The sequence below is a fragment of the Lathyrus oleraceus genome, chromosome 1 (genome assembly GCF_024323335.1).
Source record: "Lathyrus oleraceus cultivar Zhongwan6 chromosome 1, CAAS_Psat_ZW6_1.0, whole genome shotgun sequence".
NCBI lineage: Eukaryota > Viridiplantae > Streptophyta > Magnoliopsida > Fabales > Fabaceae > Lathyrus > Lathyrus oleraceus.
In genome coordinates, this window is record NC_066579.1 from 2,632,734 (window position 1) to 2,645,774 (window position 13,041).

The following is a 13,041-nucleotide window of genomic DNA, read 5'->3' on the forward strand; positions in this document are numbered from 1 at the left end:
TCTCTCCTAGTAGTATCACTCTTCTCATTTTCTTTGTCGTGTATGTGTCGTCTCTTTTACTCTAATCTCTCCCCTCTGATGTTATTTCTTTTTCATCTTCTTGTTTCTATGTTACTATTTTCTCTTCCAATTATGTTTTTATCACACTTTTCTTCTCTAATGTTGCATTTATTCGATTCTTTCTTTTTCTTCTTCCATAATCTCTCCTCTCATCTATTTTTTATGTTTTATTATAATTTCTTTAATATTATTTTATGCTACTATTTTATGTTTGTTATTCCACTTTTGTATATAATGATTTTTGTATATTGAATGAGAAGATTTCGTCTAAATATGATGAGTTTGAATGCTATTTGTTAATGTATATATAACTAAACACTAAGTTATGTTGTTCTCTACAAGTGTATGTATGGTTTAATAAAAATGTTGTAAGAAACCGAACCAACCCAAACCGCATTGGTTTGATTTGGTTTTATGTCTAAAAGTCAACCAAACCAAACCGAACCACATGCTTTTGTCTCTTGCGGTTTAGAAGATTTTTATTATTAAAACCGCCCAAACCGCACCGCGAACATCCCTAATTCGTTGAAGATCACAAAAGTGCTAGGGTTTATAGTATTTGTTATTGCTTTATGTACATCACATTATGTTTTAGTAACTTGACATAGTTATAGGTTTGTCTAATTGAGTTGTAATATTCAATATTGATGATTGGGTTAAACACCAATCACTAGGTTTAGTGATTGAGAGAAAGTGATATGAGTTCTCATATTTAAGGGGAGTCATAAATAGAAAGTCATTTGATAGTGTTAGAAAGATGCATTGAACAACATATGGCTTGTTGTTGCTTGTAAGAATAATTATACTAAACTATTAATAGTGAATTTCCTTTGTTAGGTTGGAAGTCAACCCTCAAGACGTAGTTGTTGTTGCATCGAACTGGGTTATCAATTATTGTGTTTTTTTATTACTTTTCTGCTCCATCATCTTATACAATTGAGTATGTGTTAATTGTGATGATTTTGGTTTAACTTGTCGAATTAGTTGTCTAAGACACCGTGTTCGACATCTGTCCCTTGAGGAACATAATTACACATGAATTTAATTTTAAGTGCATGTGCCACTAACAATGATGCATCCTCTTAACTACGATTTTTTGTTTGTTTTAAACATGACTATTTTGATTATTATTAGGAAATGTTGGTTATTGAGGTAATAAATTTGAATAACTTGGTCATAAATTTTTGTTGTATTAAATATTTTTCAATTAATAAAAATACATTATAATTAATATTAAATAGTTTAATAATAATTGATGAGTTTTATTTATGTTAATAAATTAAAATTTTATAATTACAAAAAAAAATAATGACATGTAGAAGTATATATATATATATATATATATATATATATATCTTTCAACCGAGTTTGTGTATTAAGTCCAAATCAAACACGAAAAGTACTCAACCAAGAAGACGATAATGGAAGAAGACACAGATTCACGAAAGCAAGCTAGGCTAGCCATTTTGGAACTAGCCAACATGATAAGTGTCCCTATGTCCTTAAACGCCGCCGTACGCCTCAACGTTGCCGACGCCATCTGGGAAGGTGGTTCCAACGCGCCTCTCACCGCCGCTCAGATCCTCGCGCGTGTAATTCCAACCGGTGGCGGTGACGCCGAGAATCTTCAGCGCGTTTTACGCATGCTCGCTAGTTACGGCGTGTTTGAAGAGCATATTGGTGGCGGTGAAAGGAAGTACTCTCTTACCGACGTGGGGAAAACTCTTGTCACCGATGAACAAGGCTTATCGTATGGCTCTTACGTGCTCCAACACCACCAGGTCAGTTCAAAAATAATTTATATTTATATTTATTTAATGAACCGATGAAGAAAGACTATTATTATTGATGAAATAAAATTTAAATTATGGTAAAATAGTTAAACCAGTTCAGTTCAGTTGATAACTGGGCAGAGATATCTTATTCATAGAGTTTGGGTTGAAACAAAATTTTAAAATGGACAAGAAATTATTGATGCAAGATATGAATGATTATGCAGGATGCGTTGATGAGAGCATGGCCATTGGTACATGAAGCAGTTGTGGACCCATCAAAGGAGCCATTTGAAAGGGCTAATGGAGAAGGAGCCTATGATTATTACCTAAAGAAACCAGAGATGAATGAGTTAATGTTGAAGGCTATGTCAGGGGTATCAGTGCCGTTCATGAAGGCCCTTTTGGGGGGCTACCATGGATTTCAAAATGTGGAGAAGCTGGTTGATGTTGGTGGTAGTGGTGGTGATTGTCTCAGAATGATCTTGCAGAAATATCCTAATATCAAACAAGGGTTAAACTTTGATCTTCCAGAAGTTGTGGCTAAAGCACCACAAATTCCAGGTATGTTTATAAAATTGATAGTAATTAATTAGCCACTAATTTCGTTGTCATTGTTGGGTTTTAATATATAGTTGGTGGTATTCGGTTGTGACATGTGAGATTTATGATAAAGTATACTATTGTAGGTGTAACTCATGTGGGTGGTGACATGTTCAAGTACATTCCTCAAGCAGATGCTATCTTCATGAAGGTGAGTCATGATCCACTCCTCCAAATAATCTTTATCTCGTATCTTTCAATTTTGATTCTGTGGCTGAGTTTCAAAACTTGTGCAATCACGGACTAGAAAAAACAAACTTGTACTAGAATATATCTATTGGCACTGTCCTACTTATAAATTACTCCACCAACAAAAAAAAAACTTTGTGTACAAATCAACGCTTGGTACTTGTATTTTAGTTGAGATACCACTATCTTATAACTACCTACTAATAAAAGCCAAGAGGATTGAAGTAGGTGTTTTGATGTCCTTGTAAGACCCCTGTACTACACGTATCTGTGTCGGAGAAGTTAGATAAATGTCAAAAAAATCAAGTGTTTCTTAAAAATAAATTTGATTCAATTTAACGCATGCCAGACAAATCAGACAAGATTTCATAAAAAAAATTCTTTATTTTAGCACACTTCATTTATTTTTCGAACAAATCTCATTAAATAAGTACCGATATAGTAATGTTATAAGTAAAGAATTAGAGATATTAATTTTGATTAGAATATTTTTAACTCTTTAAATATAAGATAATAAATAAAATTTAAATACCATCGTATATCTAATTGTGTCGGTGTGAGTGTCGGTATCTTTCATTTTTTACATTATCGGAGTCAGAGAGTTATTGTCCATGTCGTGTCGCGGTGCCTGTGTAGGAGTTCATATATTGAAAAAATATATTGTTAATTTTTTTCTTAAAATAACATCACTCTTTGATTATTGTTTGGTTCTTGGCAGTGGGTGCTAACAACATGGACAGATGAAGAGTGCAAACACATAATGTCAAACTGTTACAAGGCACTCCCAGCAGGAGGAAAACTAATAGCTTGTGAGCCTGTGTTGCCGGAGGATTCAGATGATAGCCACAGGACAAGGGCGTTGCTTGAGGGTGACATATTTGTGATGACGATTTACAGAGCCAAAGGAAAGCATAGGACAGAAGAGCAGTTTAAGCAGCTTGCAGTTTCTGCAGGTTTCAATCTTTTCAAAGCCTTTCATGTGGATCATTTCTACGCTGTTCTTGAGTTTCAGAAATGAAACCAAATGTATGTTGTATGTTGTATGTTATGGATTTTGTAAACTTTGACTTGTTTAATTGGTGATAATCAGTCCTAAATAAATTTAAACTACCAGCAAGTGGTTATGACGCAATTTTCAATCAAAAAACATGTTAGTCTATTAGTCATAAATATGGATCCAATTAAAACTTCAGCCACCAATGGTAAGAAATATGGATAGGCCATTATTGATGAATACTATAGATGGGCATGGGTGAATTCCTTAAAGATGAGCATGAGTTACATTATCACAACAATCAAAATGCTTATGGTGCAGAGTTTGAAAACATTTTTTTTTTATAAAATTTAAACAAAAAAAGAAAGAAGGAATTTTACACAATTTCTTATCGAATAGAATTCCACAAAAAATGAAGTTGTAGAAATATAAATAAATCTCTAAAAGAGATGGTTCTTACCATGATTTATGAGAAGAATATTGAAAATTATTCTGTGCAGAGGAAGCTATATTCAAAATATAATCTATATTAGACATACTCTAAATTAGACATTTTATGAAAAAATGAAGGGAAAAAAATCAAATATTTTATATTTCCATCAATTAAGTTAAGGCATTTGAAGATATTTTGAAAGCTCCAAAACATACATAATGTATAATAGATATTATATTAACTAGACTGACATTCACAAGATGCACGGGCTGAAATAAGTTATTTAGATAATATTATAAAATATTGATTTTAATTTTATTTATTATAATTTTTTTGTAATTGAGACTATAAGAAAAAGATGTAAAAAAAGATTAAAAGTTAAAATGAATATTTGAATTATAGAAATGCAAATAACACATTATAATTTAATTTTAAAATATGAATAACTGTAAAAAAAATTTAATAATTTTTTTTCAACCTCTCTAATAATATTTGTTCTTCACTATTTCGTGGATGAAAGACGTTCCAAATTCAAACGACTCAGATTCTATATAATCATGTATGACAATCAACACTAAAATTTTAGATGAAGCTCTCTACTTTGCATTGAGTTTGTAGTATAAAAGGTAGTGAGTATGATTGTTTAATGAATTTCTATGAGTTGCATTATGATTGGGGAATTTAAATTTTTTTTTTTACTATATCCTTAATTTGCAACATTTATAATTGATTTAATTTAATTTAATTAGTCATTCGATTTCAATTATTTATAATTTATCAATATATTATAGGAGATTTTTATGTAAAGAATTATAAACGATAGATGAAAATTTATGATTTAATTTTGTTATATTTATCTGCAATTATAATTTAAAATAATATTTTTGAAATAATTTGAAGCATTTATTTGCCTATTTGAAAAGAAAATTATAAGTTAATTTTGAAAGAACCAGTTTGATAACTTTTTAAAGCATTGTAATAAGATTTAATATTTAAAGTTAAATTTTGTAACATGTAATGACATTTATAATAAACAATATATTTTAAAAATAATATTGAAGTATTTGTTTATTTATTTGAAAGTGTTGTTTAATCTTTTTATTTTAAACATTCTAATGTGATTTTTTCATTATTATTATGATTTTAAAACTGATACATACGAATGAATTTTTTTCGAATTATTTAAAAATTTATTAATTTAATTTTTTTTAGGTATTAATTTAGATCTCATGATTTTTTTATCGAGTTATTTAAAAATTGGTTAATTTAGTTGTTTTATCAAGTTATTTGAAAATTGATTAATGTAGTTTTTTATTGAATTATTTGAAATTTGATTAATTTAGTTTTTTTAATAGAGAATAACCGTGCGTAATAGAAAATAGAATGAAAATTTAATAGTTTGAATTTTGATTAACGGTGAATATATAATTTGTAAGTGTATGTAACTTAGAATAATATGTGTTTCGATGTAACATTAAATGTGAAATGGAGATACAAAGGAATTAAATCAACGGGTATAATAGATTTTATGTTAGAGGAATAGAATGAGATGACTCATGGAATATGAAAATAGAAGTATTTTAACTAAATGAGATTTATACATGAAACAGTACACTTATTTCTACAATGAATAAGAGAAACTTTAGAATGTTTTGTTTTGAAGAGTGACACATCAGAGTTGTCAACTATTTAATATATTACAATAGATTGTTTAAGAACAATTCATTTTAGATTTGATGATAAAGATCTCAACCTTAATAAGTCAAAAGTTAGTCTAAGACTTTGTCGATATGCAGCTTGCAGACACACACGAAGTTGTATCCTATAGTGAAATAATAAATCCACCAAATAATTTTGGTGAAGTAGATGGCACGAAGAATATTGATTCCTATGATCAAAGACATTGAGATAAATAAAAATCATCACATCCTAAGAATTTGTTCATTGAAAGTATAGAAGACCCTCAAGAACAAGACCATTATTTAGAAATGAGTTAGTTGTTATACTTTTCTCCATGATAAAACCAACATCAATTTATAAAGATCTATCAAATGATGTGGATGAAGTGTAGTCATGAAAGAAGAATTCAATTAATTCAAAAGAATGATGTTGTTAGTGCACAAAGTGAAGAAGATGAAAATGAAGGAAGAGAGAAGAGAAGAGACAAGGAGAGGGAGAGAGAATAGAAAACTCTAACAAACTTCCACTATTATTCTACTAACAGTTACACAGAGAATAGTTACTCCACTACTTTTTGCGTACAACGTGTTATGTTACTTAATGGCTAAGCACATTACTCATTATATACACAAACAATATTGCCACGTAGGCGAAATACTAAAATATTGAATTACCCTTTAACACCATCCCTTAATTCAAAATTTAATTAATCAAAACTAATAACACCAATCACACCCCTCAAGTGGAGAAATTGATCAGTCTTAATCGCTTTCGTCAGAACATCTGTCAACTGCTTCTGAGTGCTACAGTGCATAACTTTTAACACTCCATTTTGAACCTGACTTCTCAGAAAATGATACTTAGTCTCAATATGCTTGTTTTTGCCATGCAACATTGGGTTCTTAGCAAGATTGGTTGTAGACTCATTATCAATCATCAGCTTCTGAGACATTTTTACCTTGATCTTTCGATCCTGCAGTAAATTTAGAAGGCAAACAGCTTGACATTCAACCACAACACCTGCAATATATTCAACTTCATAGGTTGATAAAGCAACAACTAGTTGCTTCTTGTAACACAAGAAATAGGACCTCCCAGATACTTAAACAAATATCCAAAAGTACTTCTTATGTCAACTCTGTCTCCATACCAATCAGAGTATGAGTAACACATTAACTTTTAATTAGCCTTTTAATCAGAAGGGAACCAAACTCCATACTTCAGAGTCCCCTTAATATACCTCAAAATCCCGACATCAACTTGGTAATGAGACCACTTCGGTTTACTCGTGAACCTACTAACCATTCCAACTGCATAGCAAATATCAGATATGGTATTGCACAAATACCTCAGAGAGCCAACCGACTACTTGGAAGTTGTGACATCTACATCATCACCTTCAGAATCAGAATCCAATTTGTGATTTGTTTCTGAGGGTGTGACAACATCCTTACAATTCAGCAGCTCGAATCTCTTCAGATGCTCAAGTTCCTATTTTATCTGATGCAAAATGATACCCTTCTCAGAATATTTCATTCCTAGGAAATATGTCATCTTTCCTAGATTGGTTATCTCAAACTCATTCATCAACACCTTCTAGAACTTAGCTATCTCATGTTCATAACTCCCTATTAGCAATATGTCTTCAACATAGAGACACACCAGAATCATATTACCTTTAGAAGTATGTTGAACATAAATTCCATACTTCATCTCACACTTTCTAAATCCTTTGAGATTGAAAAATGAATCGATTTTTCAGATTTCAAGCTCTAGGAGCTTTTTTCAGTTCATACAAGGCTTTATGAAACTTGTACACCACTCCTCCTGATTCATTTTCAAAAATCCAGGAGGTTGTGACACATATACCCCTTCTTGTAATGGAATGTTCAAAAATTCAAATTTCACATCTAAATGCATCAAAGGCCAAATCCTGTTAGCAGTTATCGCAATCACCAGTCTGATTATCTAAAAACTTCAAAGTAATCTAACCTAGGTTTCTGTAGGGAGCCTCTTGCTACTAACCTTGCTTTGTGTTAGCCAATTGATCCATCTGGCTTTAGTTTCACCTTGAAAACCCATTTGACGCTGATGACTTTCTTGTTCTTTGTAAGCTCAGTCAACTTCTAAGTCTTATTTCTTTCTATAGCCTTAAGTTCTTCTTTCATGAGCTTAAGCCAAACTTTTTCTTGAGCGCTTCTTCTGTTATGGTTTTTGTAATTTTATTTGTAAAATTATGTAATGAATGAACATATATATATATTATATAATATATAATATATATATATATATATATATATAATATATATATATATATATATATATATATATATAATATATTATATATATATATATATATATATATATATATATATATATATATATATATATAATATATATATATATTATATATATATATATATATATATATATATATATATATATTAAAAAATAATGTTTCTTTTACTTTAGCGAAACGAAAGCTTTGAAATTCAACCAAAGTTTCCCACCAAAATTCATGTTTGAAATGCCTTATTATGAAACATGCATTATAAAATGGATGAATGTGCATGAATCCATGAATTAGAAGTATCATAATAGACTAAAGTTCAATGGATATTAGGTGTATCATGAACCAATTAATCCTCAACAAGAAAATGAATCAATGCATTATGAACTAGAACTAAACAATGCACCATAAGAAATGAACCAAGAACAAACTTGAATAAATAAAGTCAAATAATCATGTAATGAACCCTAATAAAATGATTGATAGCAAATGCAAGACAAAGTGACCTAATGTACTCCCAATGAAATATGGTTTTGCTTCACCAAGAAGCCGTAGATGAATCGTCAACTCCAAGCACACGCACAAGGATAAAAGATGCCACCAATTAGGGTTTTGATTGACTGAGCATCCTCAAGTTGCTAGGAAACCCTAGCTTCCACTAGGTACAATAAACAATGCTTTGAATCCAAGATACTCGTCCTCTTGTATTGAACCAATGCTTATGCAATGAAATGACTGACCATGAAGATATGTACATGATTAGGGTTATTGAGATACATGATCACTTTGAAGGGTAGGATAAATTTTGGGGTATGACAACCTATAAAACAAATTAGGTTTTGTTAGGTATCCAAATTGCCTTGGGTCCTTCATAATTATTTCCTTTCTTGCCCCACACATAATGCCCACTTACCATACTAAAATTCCTTACGTAGAAAGCATTAGGTGTGTGACCAATTATACCACAAGAGAAACACGTAGGAATAAAATTACTTCTATATCTAGGAACATAAGATTTTTTATTAACAATTATTTTCCTTTTAGGATAATGATGAAGATTGTTTTCTTTGTTAGATTGATCACTAGCCTTAACAAAGATAGTTTTACTAGAACTTGGTTTATTAAATTTAGAATAACCAAGTCCACTTTTATCATTGGAATATCTTTGTTGACTAAGGACACCCTCCAATCCAATTTGTACTTTTTCATATCTTTCAAGAACTCTTTTTAATTGGACAATTTAGTAAGAAAGCGATTCACACTCTTTGTATACAAAATCATGTTTTTGTTCTTTAATAAGGTTTTGTTTTTCGATTTCAAAATCCTTTTCCATGGTGTCAATCTTTTCTTCAAGAGATAAAATTTGTTTCTTTTGATTAGACACCATTTTATTCAAAATTTTTCACTCATTGAGAATTTCATTTATAACACCTTAAGCATCATTATCATAAATGGAAAAGTCATTACTAACCTCTTTATTTTTATTATTGAAATGGTGTGAAGCCATCAAAGTAAGATTTACACATTCGTCATTTTTCGAGTTGGATGATGAACTTATTTCATTATCTTCCCATGTAAAGTATGCTCTTTTAGATTTGGACTCTTTTCTACCTTTGAAGTCGTTCTTGCTGGTGAGTTTTGGACAATCTGTCTTTATCTGTCCTTGGTTTCCATATTCAGAGTAGGTGAAAATTGGTGTAGAAGTGTAAGCATCATTTTCCTTGAAAAATTTCTTTCTTTTAGCATAATTTAAGGATTTATCATTATTTTCAAAAAAACTTACAAAGCCTTTTAACTAGGAGCATGAAGTTTGAAATAGAAAGTGAAAGCCTTTTAAAAATAGAAGTGAAAGCCTTTTAAAAATATTTCAACAAAATATGACATGAATATTTTCAAATGCATGATCAGTAAAATTGAGCACTTTAAGATTGCATATGATATGAATTTCCATATACCTTGATTGATCATAAGCAATTTTTCCTCTTCTTCTTTGATAATATGAATTTCCATATACCTTGATTGATCATAAGCAATTTTTCCTCTTCTTCTTTGATAATAATACTTAAGCTTGAAACCATTGTCTTCATCAAAATTTGTTGGAAGCTTGTCTTCACATAAACAACAACAACAATAACATCATTAACTCAAAAACAACAGCTTACATTAAACAACAACTAAAAAAAAAAACAATCTTTTAACAAAACTACATCATCATCAATAAACAACACCAACACCAATAACATAAAAACAACAATCTCAATCTCAACAACAACAACATTAAAACCTTTAATCTCAATAACAATAACAACATTAAAAATAAACATTTTACTTATCTAAAAAAAACTATATAACTTTCAATCGTAATCTAAACAACAATAACAACATAAAAATTTCAATCTCAATCTCAATAACAACAACATTAAACCTCTAAGGTTTATGGTCTCAACAACAACAACATTACTGTAACATGAATTATGTAAATATTTCACATACCAAAAGTATAATAATAAGTCAAAGAAATGAGTTTTGTGTTTCATTCTTGTGAATTTCGTATTTCCTTTTCTTGCTTCGTAGGAGTTAGAGAACATGTGATGGAGGTTAGTAAAAAAGGAGTAACTCTTCCCCAATCTATTTTATCAACCGTGGGAAAAGGTCATATGTTTTAATTCAAATAAAAAAAAATAGTCGAACAACTTTTAACCATAATCAGTTTTGTCAACCCTGGTGAAATCTTAGTCTCTTTGGTCAATATAAGTTATACATTCATTCACATTTTTTCTAAACCTAATTTATTCCGCCTCTAAACTTCATCTTCCATTACCAAAACTCTACTTCTCCCTTAAACTAAACTGAAAAATAAAATTTCTTTCATAAACCAAACTAAAAAACATCATTTCTCATCGTGTTGTTGTTGTATCACTGACTTTAAAGATTTGGCTTTGAATGTGCTAAAATAGTATCCGAAAAATTTGGTTTGAAGATTAATATCAAGTTTCACTTTATGAAGCAAACGATATGCTTGAACCATGATGTTAATCTAGAAAGATAAAATTTCCAATATCGTAAAAAAATGAGAAGATATTTCAATTCAAAAATAATGGTAAATGATAAAAAATTAGAAAGAAAATAACACATTCGGGTGTTTCTTTTTCAATTCTTTCTCAATTATTATTATTTTGCAGTATAAGTCATTTTTTCCACAGATTCCAAAACTAACCGAGGAAAAAAATTATTTAAAAATGAATAAAAAACAAAAATATTAGTGTTGAGATTCTAAGTGTTTTCCTGAACAACATTCTCCATTATTGATAAACATGATCATGGGAAAAAGTAATTTTTAATTTTAATTTTAAAATAAAATAAATAAATAAAAGAAACACATCAAATTTTATCATCGTTGATAATGTTACCGAGATGAAATGTGGCTTACGAAGAAAAAATGTGCTTAATAAAATTGATTTTATTTTAGTGAACTAATTAATCGTAGTAAAAATCGTCACGAAATCTACAATTTATTATAGTGGATCAACAAATTTAATTAAGAATCATTATTCTTCTAACCAATTTATTATTACAAAAGATATTATAAATCCAACTCCTCTCACAAACAAAATAATAACTAACATATTTTAATGAAAAATTTAAAGTATTGGTTCCTCTTTTCATGTTTTTTAATCTAACTTTAAAAGTGTGCTTATTTGATAAATTAAAATTATGATATCGGAAATATTTGACAAAAGTAACTTATGCCCTTATAAATTCCACCGGAAGCTTATTATCACCCAAAGCCGATAATATCTTCCCATTCTCACGCAAACCACCCAAAGTACCACACTCAAACCTACAAATGTCACACACAGAGGGACAAAACTCAATATTATATATACCTCTAAACTGAGTCTTTGCAATTCTAAAATAGTTATAACGATCGGTCCCTGTTATAATAAACCTCCTTCCGCTCTTACTGTCTCTATCACCCACTTTCCATTCAGTGGACTCTACACAAGTTGAAGAACCTGAAAACTTCACCTTAAAATCCCTTTCCACCTTAACAACTTTATCTTCTTTTGCAAAAGGTGTGAAAATAACAGGTAACCCTTTTCCGAGATCTGTGTTTTCTTGACCTACATATAAAGGGCATGAACTGTTTCTGTTTATCAAAGTGAAACGCCCTCCACTATCTGTTATAGCTGGTTTTATGTAATACTCTTTGCCTCTTTCTAGAGGATTTCCTTTTCTGTCAAGAACTTGTTCATTTTCAGATTGTGCTAGAATTGCTGTGGACGTGAAAAGCCATAACAGAAGACTGAGGTTTGTGATTTTGATCAATTTTGTTGACATGGTTGTATATGAATTTGGAGTGTGTGTGTTCATGTTGGAGCAATGGATTGCTATTATTTATAGGATATGATATGTGGAAATTATGTGTGGCGAGCGGTGGAGATATTATTTATGTGCGGCGAGCGATGAATTAAAGTCAAACATCACTTGTAACATTATTCAACCATATGTTGCTTGTACCATCAAACTGTTTTAGTGGAACGAAACTTAAAGGGTCGGTCAACTTTTGTTAAAATAGTCAACTCTTTGCTTTTATATATATATATATATATATATTAAAGGATAAATTTAAAATACTTACACTTTCAATATTTTTTTAGAAAAATCAAGTTAAATCAATTCATGATGATGATGTATATAAAATTTTAAACAATTTATACATATATTGTTATATATTCTATTAGTTAATTATATATATATTTTAAATAATTTGTTATAAATTCAAATAATGTACTAGAAAATCAAATAATTTTTTAAATTCCATAAAAAAAATTATATTTATCAACTTAATAATATCACTCAATTTAATAATTGGATTCATTTAGTTAATCATTTATAAATAGTTACTGGCAGGTGTAAGAATATTAGTTTGACATTTAGTATTAACATTTTCTCCCTCATTTTTCTATCTACTACAAATAATATATTTTATGATAAATTTTTTACTCTAGCCAATTAA

At 29.6% G+C, this 13,041-nt stretch overlaps 2 protein-coding genes across 2 annotated transcripts; one reads left to right on the forward strand and one right to left on the reverse strand.

Moving 5' to 3' along the window:
- The first annotated feature begins 1,416 nt into the window (after positions 1-1,416).
- LOC127115181 (nicotinate N-methyltransferase 1) lies at positions 1,417-3,751 on the forward strand. Its single transcript, XM_051046802.1, has 4 exons — positions 1,417-1,841; positions 2,060-2,396; positions 2,522-2,586; positions 3,343-3,751. Exons 1-4 carry the CDS (start codon positions 1,482-1,484, stop codon positions 3,640-3,642), a joined length of 1,062 nt encoding a protein of 353 aa, XP_050902759.1. The 5' UTR covers positions 1,417-1,481; the 3' UTR covers positions 3,643-3,751.
- Positions 3,752-11,554: 7,803 nt separating this feature from the next.
- Positions 11,555-12,446, reverse strand: LOC127115247 (kunitz type trypsin inhibitor 106). The gene has a single exon (XM_051046854.1). It carries the CDS (start codon positions 12,393-12,395, stop codon positions 11,766-11,768), a length of 630 nt encoding a protein of 209 aa, XP_050902811.1. The 5' UTR covers positions 12,396-12,446; the 3' UTR covers positions 11,555-11,765.
- Between the last annotated feature and the right edge of the window lie 595 nt (positions 12,447-13,041).

Excerpts from the sequence above, each read along its gene's own strand:
- LOC127115247 (XM_051046854.1), bottom strand. The coding sequence starts at position 12,395 with ATGAACACACACACTCCAAATTCATATACAACCATGTCAACAAAATTG.
- LOC127115181 (XM_051046802.1), top strand. The coding sequence starts at position 1,482 with ATGGAAGAAGACACAGATTCACGAAAGCAAGCTAGGCTAGCCATTTTG. Across the intron at positions 1,842-2,059 it reads ACGTGCTCCAACACCACCAG|GATGCGTTGATGAGAGCATG; the intron begins GTCAGTTCAAAA and ends ATGATTATGCAG. Across the intron at positions 2,587-3,342 it reads CAGATGCTATCTTCATGAAG|TGGGTGCTAACAACATGGAC; the intron begins GTGAGTCATGAT and ends GGTTCTTGGCAG.